Source organism: Paramisgurnus dabryanus, chromosome 8 (genome assembly GCF_030506205.2).
Source record: "Paramisgurnus dabryanus chromosome 8, PD_genome_1.1, whole genome shotgun sequence".
NCBI lineage: Eukaryota > Metazoa > Chordata > Actinopteri > Cypriniformes > Cobitidae > Paramisgurnus > Paramisgurnus dabryanus.
In genome coordinates, this window is record NC_133344.1 from 19,892,443 (window position 1) to 19,904,818 (window position 12,376).

The 12,376-nt window shown below is 42.1% G+C and overlaps 1 protein-coding gene across 4 annotated transcripts in view; it reads left to right on the forward strand.

The window, feature by feature from the left end:
- ksr1b (kinase suppressor of ras 1b) overlaps positions 1-12,376 on the forward strand; it is a 53,020-nt gene that overhangs the window by 38,174 nt on the left and 2,470 nt on the right. For all 4 annotated transcript variants that reach the window (XM_065280874.2, XM_065280875.2, XM_065280877.1 and 1 more), the window contains 8 exons: positions 5,930-5,972; positions 6,218-6,278; positions 6,663-7,072; positions 8,284-8,374; positions 9,231-9,364; positions 9,445-9,576; positions 9,980-10,121; positions 12,018-12,151. In XM_065280874.2, coding sequence (XP_065136946.1) covers positions 5,930-5,972; positions 6,218-6,278; positions 6,663-7,072; positions 8,284-8,374; positions 9,231-9,364; positions 9,445-9,576; positions 9,980-10,121; positions 12,018-12,151 — 1,147 coding nt within the window. The remainder of the gene's footprint in view (positions 1-5,929; positions 5,973-6,217; positions 6,279-6,662; positions 7,073-8,283; positions 8,375-9,230; positions 9,365-9,444; positions 9,577-9,979; positions 10,122-12,017; positions 12,152-12,376) is intronic.

The window sequence follows — 12,376 nt, forward strand, 5'->3', positions numbered from 1 at the left end:
CTGTTGTAATAGCGTCCAGCACAGCGGCTCAGTGAGCCTCTCTGCTATGAATTTCCTCCGAGCGCGTTACCGGTCTGGCACCTCCCACGCCGGGACCGCGCTTATGCTTTGGTTGTCTTATCCAGGTTTCGTGCTCCCCCTGCTGTTCCTCTCTCGCCGGGATGAACACACGGCGAGCCATGAGACTAGATGGATGCATAGACAAGCACACACGGACTAACCCCCCCTGTGTTCTGTCACACCGCAACCGTTCATGCTTACAGAGTCCCTTCGCTCCTCTCACATTCAGTGGCGAGATCTCTGGCACATATATTAATCCCCCGAGTGCATCGGGTGATACCGTCACGACGCATGGCTGTTCTGTCTGTGTTGCTGCTCCCCTCTGCCGTTCCTCTCTTGTTGAGATGAACAAGCGGGGAACCGTAGACCTGGATAGATGCATACGACAAGCAAACACGGGCGGTCTGCCCCTGTCTCTGTCATAGCACAGCCACTCGTGCTCCACGCTCGCGGAGTCCCTCGCTCCTTTCCCCACAGTGGTGAGGTCTCTTAACGGCTTAGCTAGCACGCGGTATTACGGCTCGCTGCCTCTAAATGCAGCTGTCCAGTGTTCAACGATTACAGAGCTTCATGCCCCTCCCCTCCTGGAGCGGCGCGATCTCATTCGTCTGCTCGATAGGGCCGATTCGCCGCTATTGGAGCACCAAGAACACTCATTATAAGAGAGCTTCATGCCCCTCCCCTCCTGGAGCGGCACGATCTCATTCGTCTGCTCGATAAGGCGGACACGCCTCTATTGGAGCGCTAAAACACTTATTATAGAGCTTTACTGGCCTGAGCCGATCTCACTTCAGATAGCTCATTTTTCGTCTGCCTGGTCATTTCTCTCTGGTTTAGACGGAATCAGAGGCAGAACGAATTTGTTTATAATATACTGAGGCCCGAATACCTCCCTTTATTCAGTCCCGTCCTATATCAGTGCGCTGAATATTGGTACATTCTTATATATATATACCCGGTTTTTCTGCCCTTTTAATAAACGGCAAAACCGCGGGCCTCGCGGCAGACTTCCTCTCTGCGATGGGTTCAGTCTGACATTAAACTACCTAGACATACTACCCTGCTCCGTGAGCCGTTCGGTCACCGTCACTACTGAAGCTTGTGCACCTGAACGGCTGAGCTCTGGTCTCCGCAGCATAGCTGCATCAACAGAGAACGAAACTGTCTGGGAAAAAGGGGTTATGTCGCGCCTCGACTGGACTGCCCTGAAATGTTTGCTGTGTGCTGTTTATCCAAACATACTGTGTAATACTGTCGGCTATGCGACCTCACTATAGTGGCGAACGGTATTTAATTCCTCTAAAAAGAGTAATTTCCGTGCTTACTATACTGTGTATTGACACCCACGGTTGTACGGTGTCTCTAAACACTTTATCGCCTTACTGACAAGCAATCAGTAATACGCACACACGGCCCGCTGTCCATAATTCTATCGACGCTAGCCGAAAAAACCCCGGTTTGGCCATATACTGTGTATTGACACCCCACGACTGTACGGTGTCTCTAACACCTTTCTGCCAAATTCGCTCGCAGCCCACCTCAGTTTCTCCGCTACGATGCTGATGGCGCAAACGAGCACGGTCTTACGGCTGTTATTCTCTCTTCCTAGAGGAAGGACAGCCTCAGACTTTTGCATGGCTCCAAGCGTTTGAATCGCGCCCTCTCCGGACGGCCACTCAAAGGCTTACAGCCAAGCGGTTTATGACGTTTTTCGGCCATATAGCTGATTTATATTAGCGGATCCGAAGACGCTCACACCTCCGCTCCAATACTCGGAGATATTAAGGGTAATATCAACCTCAAGTGAGCTTGCTACCCGCCACAATAAGTTTCAAAGCTTAAAGCGCGCGCACAGTCAGACGCGCGCGGCATCTCGTTTAAGACGGGCGCACGTACCCCTCTAACGAGCCTCAGAAAGCTGAATATCGTGGCATTGTTCATAAGTCCACTTCAGTTTGACTAAGCAAAGGTCCCGCCCCGAGCTGACGGCCGGGAAGCTTGCTTAAGTTACACACTGCTGCATGAAGTGCTGTCATTACGAGCTAGCCCAGCATTTGCTGTGGGTTGAACACGCTTTACGACGGCAATCAGCCTTCGGCGCGTGGAACGCCGTTTGTCTCATATAAATCACCTTGTACTGTGAATACGGTACATTAAGAGGATGATTTAGCACTGCAGCACTCTCGACCGTGTTATTGTGATAATGCGGTCGGGCAATCTACGGTGGTTTCATTATTTACCGAACCAGACTGAGATCTCGCCCCCTGAACAAGCTGACGAGTCATCTCCTTTATAAACTCATTGCATCGCTTTATAAGCTATGTTCAATCAGAGTGATACGCATCTCATGCTTAAACCAATATTAACCCATTACGATGGGCGTGCGGAGATGGCATCCGTGGGACACAACCTACATTACGTGCCTTATGACACATTGACACAAGCTGCTAGGACCCCTTTCACGAGGCGTCCTTATGCAAAGTCTGATCCATTCTGTCTAGTGACATTTGAAAGTCTAAACCCCCCGCGAATCATGGGTGGTACACTTTTCTCCTCACTCTAGAGGCACGGCGGCTCTCTCCCCTACCTATATCTATGTGGCCGTGATAACAGCGAACCACGCTTTTACGACCGACCATTCATTTAATTCACAAGCCTGTCATCTCTCAGATGCGGACGGCGGCGGTAACAGCGAACCATGCTTTTACGGCTGGCCATTCACTTTATTCATAAGCCTGTCATTTCTCAGATGCGGACGGTGCCCGAGGCACAGCGCTCTGGAACTGTCCAAGGTCCTGGATGACACATACGTCTGACGTACATCAGACGATCAGCTGTTCATCTGCGTCACAGATCACTCACTAGAGCACCTGTCAATACAGGCTATTTATGGATCATTGACGTTATCACCTCCCGTGACAATTATGCTCACTTGTCTTAGAGCATGGGCATGGTCTTAGAGGTTTCTCATTTGACAGTTGTGACACGCCCGGCTGGTCCCCGCCGTCCAAGTTGTCAGTTTACAGCTTCGACATCCCTGCTTCGCACTACTGAGGTTTGTTGCATTAAAGGTGCGCCCATTAGCTCACCTGTATGCACGATATGGTTTTTAATTATATGCGTCCACCGTGCGCTTAGAGAAGCTCACATGTACACGCTATAGCATTTTGGTATACAATAAGATGCGCTTGGGAAAGCTCACCTGTATACACAGCTGTGTTATGATTTGTGACACATACATTGTTGTTCATCTGTGTACGTTCACGGTGCGTTGGGTGCCCACCGTTACGTTCATCAATCATATTTGTACACATTCACGGCGCGTTCTGTGCACTGATTTATCTATACGCATTCACGGTGCACTGAAGAGTTCACCCGTGTGCGCACAATTTATTATCAGAACACATGACGGCGCACTCGAGAATCTTGCCGGCCTGTGCATTATAACACTCTGATTCATCTATATGCATTCACGATGTATTCAAGTGTTCACCTGTGCCCGTGCAATTTATAGTCAATACACATTTACGGCGCGCTTGGAAAGCTCACCGATCTGTGCACTATAATACTACCTATATGCATCCCGATGCGCTCGAGGGTGCACCTGGGTTCACACTATTGTGGTATCTGTATAATCCCACGCTACGAACCGTTCTGCCGCATATTATAGTCAGATCGGCCGTTCGTGAGCTTCGCAGATCACTCACTACGTATGTCTGTTGCTAACAGTGGTTATTTAGATGGATCGTTGAAACCATCGCACTGGCTCACGCCCCTCTATGAGCTATGTCCTATATAGAGCCCACTCTCTGCGAGTTTGGCTTCTTCATGAACTTGGTCTACAGGGGTATCTATATCTATATTTGATATCTGCTACGCGGCCGGCTGGTCTTCGCCGTCTACGTTGTCAGATTGTACAGCTTAGACGTCCCTGCCCTACGAGCGCAGGTTCTCTCGGCTCAATCATGCACGCTCATGCGTTTTATGTGTACACCACGGTGCGCTCAGCGAGCTCACCAACGTGACTCTGAATTTACTTATCTCGCACAGCCGCGGCGCGCTCGGTACCTCGCCGTCTTGTGCTATGTTATGTGCCCCCGGTGCGTTTAAAACCCCACCGTGTGCGCGTCAACAATTTATATGGTGCTTACACATTTGCTTTTTAAGCTGTGAATATGCCGGGTATAGGGCCACACGCAGTGTCTCTCCGGTAAGGCACTTCAGTACGTTGTGTATGCACGGCGTGATGGGATTACGTTCCCCCATAGCGTCAGCTAACTGACGCAATGCGAAGTGAACCGTATTGAAAGGGAACGCTTAGGTTACTCACGTAACCCCGGTTCCCTGAAATAACGGGAACGAAGCATTGCGTCTCTTGCCGTGCTACAAACGTCTACGCAGCGAGTGTTATTCGGCTGCGCGCTTCAGTCGAATATAATGAGCTCCTGACGATTGAACCGCGCTTATATAAGGACGCGTTCCTCCCGCGCGCGGGTTCAAACGTCATTGGTCTGTACTTTGTACAGACGTTAACCAATAGGCTTCAGTCACGGAGTAAACAGGAGTTTCCCCCATAGCGTCAGCTAACTGACGCAATGCTTCGTTCCCGTTATTTCAGGGAACCGGGGTTACGTGAGTAACCTAAGCGTATTCTGCTAGATCAACGTAAATAAAATGGCTTTAAATACCTCACAATAAGGTTGTATTTGTTAACATTGTTAAATGCATTAGCTAACATGAAGTAACAATGAGCAATCATTGATAATAATTGTTAATGTTAGTTAATGCTAGGGTTGCAAAGCTTGGGAATTATTTAAAATATTCCAAGTTGGAAAATTTAGGAATTAAAAGAAATTGTTTGTACAATTAATTTATACACACTGTATACAAACAGTAGCTTCATCGACAATTGACTCTTCAAATTTGTGATTTACATGGAAAGTTACCAAAACTCCATATTAGTGCATCAACTAATGTTAAAAGTTACAGCTTTAAAAAATGTATAAATTAATGATGAAAACAACATGAACTAAGATTAATAAATGTTTTAGAAGTATCACTCTTTGTTAGTTCATGTTAGCTAAAGCATTAACTTATTATTAACAGATACAACCTTATTGTAAAGTAATACCAAAAAAGCATTAAACACTTAAAGGTGCCAAAGAATGCATTTAAATAATCTTTTAACTTGTTCTTTGATATTTACAAAGAAGGTATGTTACTTTATTAAGTGCAAAAATTATCCAAAAACATTTTTACATGTCCATTTACAACCCTAGGATTTGTCTTTTGAATGAAATGGTCTATTTTGCCCTATTTGGAAGGGTCATAATTAATAATATTGAGCTCTGCTCTGATTGGCTCTGGTCTGAGGCTCATGCCAGTAGCTCACATTAGTAAACATTTTAACATCTTTGTAATTAATTTAATGTGTAATTTAATGGCGCACATCTCGACTGTGACATCGCAATTGGTGTAATGTTGAGATTGGCCTGTTTTCCAGTGGTCTTTTGGATGCACGAGGTTTACATAAAAATGAGAAAACAAACGCGTTTGAGGCTCACAATATGTCATTACCATGCACAGAGCTCTTATTATTGATCTATGCCAAGGTAAATACAGTTTTTATTCTATGGCACCTTTAAACATACTTGTAAAACACCTATTCTTTTTGTTTAGGTACAGTTTATTAAGTGATAAAAGTTACTTGGTGCACCTTTAAATAAATCTTAACATTTTAAAAACAAACACACGTTGAAAATTCAGCACACTTCTCAAAGGGTTTCGATGGAAAAGCATTAAACTCAATTACATGTTCTTTGTGTATATAAATCACAAACTGAAGAAAAATCTTTGTGTTTTCTGACAGAGATATCCGGTTCCACACATCCGGACGGATGTAACAACACAGGGTAAGATGAAACATCCTAATGCTTGTGTTTGCTAATGTTTTGACCCAAAACAATAAAAAATGGCGAACTTCTGTGAACTATGAAGTGTCCTAATGTTTTTGGTCATTGTTCATGAATGAGTCATGTACACCAAATCATGTGAAAATATTGTGGTAGTATAATGACCTCTAGTGAAACAAGAAGTGGTTTCATAACTAGTTTGCAATAGAAGTCAGCTGAGTCTATTGTTTGCTTTCTTAATATAGAGAGGCAGACCAGGTGGACGGTCACATCAGCCAGGTGTCAACAGGCCAAAATGAAGCTGTGGTAAGTGCTACAAGACTTAAGGGAATTAAAAGTGTTTGTAAGTCATTTGTGTTCCCATAGCTCAGTTAGAGCATTGCCATAGCATTGCTAAAGGTCATACAAACTGGTTAAATGTATAGTCACTTTGGATATAAACTGTGAAATTAAATATTCCATTAGCAGACTTTTAAAGGGCCCTTACAAATAAAGCAGTGAAAATTCTTTAAAACTTTAAGACAAATTTTCCTTTGTATAATCAGGTTTTTTTTCAAGCCCTGTATAACCACACTTTAAGAACAAGTTGCTAAAAACAGAATACCTTCTACAATAAAGATATTTCATGATAGGCAAACAATACATTTTTTAATAATATTAATCACATATTTTATTTCATTTATCTTTAAGCATGAAGAATGCGATGAAGAGCAACAAGAGGAGGATGTTCAAGACCAGGAGGAATCAGGTGATGAAAGTGAAGACGATGAGCTAGACGATCTGCCCAGCTCCAGACGCTACTGGAAGGACCATATATCCCGTAAGCACAGCCAGACCAGCGTTTATCTGCAGGAGTGGGACATACCGTTCGAGCAGCTGGAGCTCGGAGAGCTCATCGGTAAAGGGCGCTGGGGTAAAGTGTGCCGAGGCCGGTGGCACGGGGAGGTGGCCGTTCGCCTGTTAGAGATTGACGGAAACAACCAGGAGCACCTGAAGCTTTTCAAGAAGGAGGTGATGAACTATCGACAAACGCGACATGAGAACGTGGTGCTGTTTATGGGGGCCTGCATGAACCCGCCTCATCTGGCCATCATCACCAGGTTAACTTCAGTCAACTCCCTTAATGTTTTAGTGATTTTAAATAAATGTGGGTATGTTGGGTATACAGTTTAAGGAAAAATGTATATGTGGGTTTTAAAATTTTCAAATATGTACTGGAGTGTATTGCTGTGTCTGAAATAGATCCTTTTTACCCTAAGTAGTAGGCTAAAGGGGGTCGCACACCGGCCGCGCAGCTCAGCGTCGCGCCGCGTCGAGTTGCGTCTAGGACAACTCGGAGGTTTTGTAAACCAGAAGTGCAGATTAAATAGCGTGAGCTTCGTCAGATAGCGTCTACTTCAAAATGCAAAATATACGTTAGCAGCCAATGTTAATCCTTAATGATTTGAGACAAATATGATGTTATTTAATGTTAAACTATGTTAGTGGCGCTGTGTGGCACGATACGGATTTGAGCAACTTCCTGAGTCACAGCTGGGCGGCGCGGACAGGCGCCACCTGGTGGCACCGGTGTGCGTATACTCATAGAAAACAAAGTGTTTGTTTTTTTAGAGTGGTGCGGCGCGGCGCTGAGCTGCGTGGCCGGTATGCGATCCCCTTAATAGAGCACTATTTTAGGGACAGCTATTTTGTAGTGTCCGAAATATTATAATAGACATTATTAAGTGCACTTACTCAATCCTATAATGCACAGCAATAATGACAACCGATGTACACTCAACTGCTAGCCCCTACTGTCCCTTCACAGTTGCCGTTTCTCAAACGGAAGGTTGCATCCTCCGGAGGTCACATATGCAGGATGCATACGTCATCATCAAGCCTAGTTTATTTCAGTTAACTAAGCAATACATTCGCAAGTCATACGCATATTACAACAATTTACCATTAACTTAGTATAATAGTAAACGTTATAATTGTTACTATTCTGAAATAAGACAGTCGTTATGACGTATGCGGCCTACAAATGTGACCTCCGAAGGATGCAGCCTTCTGTTTGAGAAACGACCAGTGTGGCACGTCCAAAATGAACTTTCGCATCTCAACGCAAGATGGCGCCCGCAGCACTACCAGTGCTTAGTGTCCGAATTTACTCACTTGTCAAGTGGACTATATTAGTAAACTAATGTAGGGTATAGTGAATAAGGGGTTAGGGGGCTATTTCGGCAACCGCATATAACAGATAATACAAACGTGTTTGTGTGTGCCTCAGAATGTGTTGTAATTGTTTTTCATTGATGTTTTTCTATCGCAGCTTTTGTAAAGGACGAACGCTGTACTCGGTTGTCAGAGACTCTAAACTCGACATCAACAAGATACGACAAATTGCTCAGGAAATCGTAAAGGTATGTAGTGTTAAATTCAGCCAGAGCCAGTTTAGCTGTCAAAGTTGTCTTTTGTAATTCTTTTTCCTGCTCTTATTTGATTTTATAGTTCCACATTATCAAAACTTAAAGGGACACTCCACTTTTTTTGAAAATAGGCTCATTTTCCAGCTCCCCTAGACTTAAACATTTGCTTTTTACCGTTTTGGAATCCATTCAGCTGATCTCCGGTCTGGCAGTACCACTTTTAGCATAGCTTAGCATAATCCATTGAATCTGATTAGACCATTAGCATTGCGCTCAAAAATGACCAAAGAGTTTCGATATTTTTCCTATTTAAAACTTAACTCTTCTGATATTACGCAGTGCCTGAAAATAGTCCCCCCTATTGAAAGTTACCAAGGGGACTATTTTGGGTGCTGCGTCATATCATTGCGCCTCCTGCAGCCATGGTACGGCAACAAATTCCTTGATTATTACGCCAGAATGAGAGTATAGTTCCTTGCCATATCTGCCTAGAAAATCGCAATTTTTAATTTTCTGTCGGTCTTGGAACACAATGTAACTACAGAACGGTCAAGTTTTAAACAGGAAAAATATTGAAACTATTCCTCTGCCTCTGAAATGACTTCTGTTTTTTTTGCTGATGTCCCCTCTTCCCACTTCCCACATGCAGGTTAGGTGAATTTGAGATGCCAACTTGTATCAATGTAGATTAACCAGTTCTCGCCATTAATATCGCCATAATTGCTGGAATGGGGTGAAGAAATAAATAAAACAAACAATGTCTTCTTTTGCTCTGCAATGTGTCACATTTACAGTGGGAACAATGGGTTATGAAACGTAATTTATTTTTGTTCATTTTTTTTTTTAACAGGGAATGGGCTACCTCCATGCAAAGGGAATCGTGCATAAAGATCTGAAGTCAAAAAATGTGTTTTACGATTCAAACAAAGTGGTCATCACAGATTTTGGCTTGTTTGGGATGTCTGGTGTTGTGCAAGAAGACAGGTAGATCACATGCATGAATTCATCAACCGTATATTAATCACTCGTTTCATTCAAATCCTCATGAATTTGTTTGTGTACAGGAGAGAGAATGAACTGAAACTTCCTCGAGGATGGATTTATTATCTTGCTCCTGAGATCGTGCGAAAGATGACACCAGGAAAACACGAAGACTGTTTGCCATTTTCAAACGCTGCTGACGTTTATGCTTTTGGGTAAAAAACACATCTCTGTCTTTCTGTCATGACTCATACATGTGACCCTGTCTGTGAAATCCAGGCTAAAGTCTCATAATGTGATTTTACTTTAATTTCAATCTTTGACATGACAAGATATCAATGTTATATTTTCACAGAACATTCTTTACATTATATAGGATGAATTTATGTAGAAAACACATGACCTTAGTCATGTGTTTCACAGACTGGGTCACATCTTTGATCTGTTTCATTGTTTGCTTTGTTTAAAACATAAGACAATGGGTCTGGTGTTATGTCATTAAAGAAAGTAAACATTTTTACTTTATCTGTACAATATACTTGTATAGGTTCTAATATGACAGTATTTTATGCAACCCAGTGCTTACATTGATTCTTTGAATGTGTTTATTTGTCTCAGCACTATCTGGTATGAGCTTCAAGCCAAAGACTGGCCCATTACAAACCAACCGGCTGAGCCTTTGATATGGATGCTAGGAAGTGGGGAAGGCATCAAAAGGTTATTGGCCCAGAAGGGCACCAGCTTGGGCAAGGAGGTCACGGTAAGTCTTACTCAGATACTGTGAGGGGGGGCAATTAAAGAAAAACTGGTTATTCCTAACCTTGATATCTTCATATTGACTGAACAAGGCCATGTCAAAGACTGAAATCAAATTTTGATGCTTTTAACTCTTTCCCCACCTGTGTTTTTTTATGCCAGTGCAAACATTTTTTATGATTTTCAAAAAGTTTAATGGTTTCCAGAAAATTTTCTTCTTTTAATATATAAACACACAATATATAAATTTAAAGAACAGACTCTCTGCTTTCAAACAAACTAACAAAAAATTATTTATCCTACCTTCATTTGTTCTTTTTTTATCATCTCTCAAATATGGGTAGGTTTCTTAAAAAATAGCAAATTTTGAGCAAAAAGGTGAGATAATTGCATTTTTGTGAAGGAATTTTGATACAGATCAGATTCAGAGCGACTGTTTGCCCTAATGGAATACATCCGGGTTTTATACGTTGGGTAAGAACACCACCTGGTGGATAACAGCGGAATAATTGCCGGGGGAAAAATTTGTCATTTGCAGGGAAGCATTTTCTTTAAATTGATGAGTTAACTCGTCAATGGCAGGGAAAGAGTTAATGTCATATTTGATTGAGATTTTATCATGGATTTCACAGACAAGGTCACAATTGATGTTATACCAGATATTTTTTATCAACTATTTCTAATTTACAGTAGAGGTTGAATGATAGTGAATTTAACCGATACCGATAACTAAGTTGGTCCGTACTTGCCGATAACCGATTAATCGACCAATACTTTTTAAAATGGATAAAAACACAACACATTACACTCAAAGGGAATTTATTACAAAAGTAATAATACAACAATACTGAACCATGAAAATGCGTTAAATAAAATAAATGAATGAATAAAAATATATTAATTATATGAGTGTATTGCAGTAATAATAAAAAGATAAAAATTAACTGAAAAAATATTTTTATTTGTTGGATATGTTAATGTAGTCGACAGCCGCATATTGTTTGCTTTCTTAACTTAAAGCAACACAATGTAGTTTCCATGTAAAAATGACTTACAGCTCCCCCATGTGGTTGAAAAGCGCAACAGTGCCTGGTATCAGACACTCTTCTGCAGGCAAGGGGAGGGGCGGGGCTGTGTTTCCTACCCTCCACCGCCACTTTCAGAGTGTGCTTGTAGCAGCTAGGAGGCTGCTCAGGTTGCAGCAACAGTACAATTTGTCCAGTTAAAAGTTGTTCTATCACTGAAATAATTTTAGAGACATTATTTAAAGGTAAAAAAACTACATAGTGTTGCTTTAAAATATACAGCTTAGCTGGTTAAATCATGGAAAAAAGTAACCAGCTGGATATAATACCATGCAGGTAGCACTTTATTTTACAGTACATGTTGTGTATATAAATATGTTGTGCTTACAGACAAATCTGTGGTACTTACTTTTGAGTATCTACATGGTAATTTGATGACCGGTACTTATAGTGTAGCTATACTGTAACTACTGTACTTACAAATTGTATATACATGGTATATGTGTAGTAAATGCATTTGGCGCTTATCATATGGCATACAGTACCATATGGAGTCCATCTGGTTAGCCTAGGCTGTCCATCTCATTGTGAAAAACCACCTAGCATATCAATATTTCATTAACAGTAGAAGTCTGCTTTACTGTAAACAACTCTAGTTTATCAGGTTGCTTCAGTCAAGGTGAACTTGTTTATGTGTATTTGGCGCCACCTACCATATTTGACTTGCATTCTTCTATAACTTAAATATAAGACAACATTGTTTATTGTAAGGCATTTTCATGAAAAAAGTCATCTTGTATTCGGGACAATACGGTACTCAGAAGTCTATATACAGTGTATACATGATCTAATTGTCCATTGTCCTCATCCTGTAGGAGATCCTGTCAGCCTGCTGGTCCAATGAGTTTAAGGACAGACCGACATTCACTCAGCTGTCGGATTTACTAGAAAAGCTTCCTAAGCTCAACCGCAGACTTTCGCACCCTGGACACTTCTGGAAGCCTGAGGAGTATGTATCCTAGTCTGAAACGCTGGCATGGTGCAGACTCATTACCCATTTTTCCATTAAAGATGGGAAAAGAGCAAGCTCTTCAGTGGAGTCATTGAGGGAGCATGGAAACTAACCGACTGCTTTGGTTTGAGCTGACATTTGCATTCTTTTTTATTCTGAGCCTTTTTAACCATCCTAATTTTACACTGTTAGATTTTTATTTCAACGCGTGTTGCAAGGACG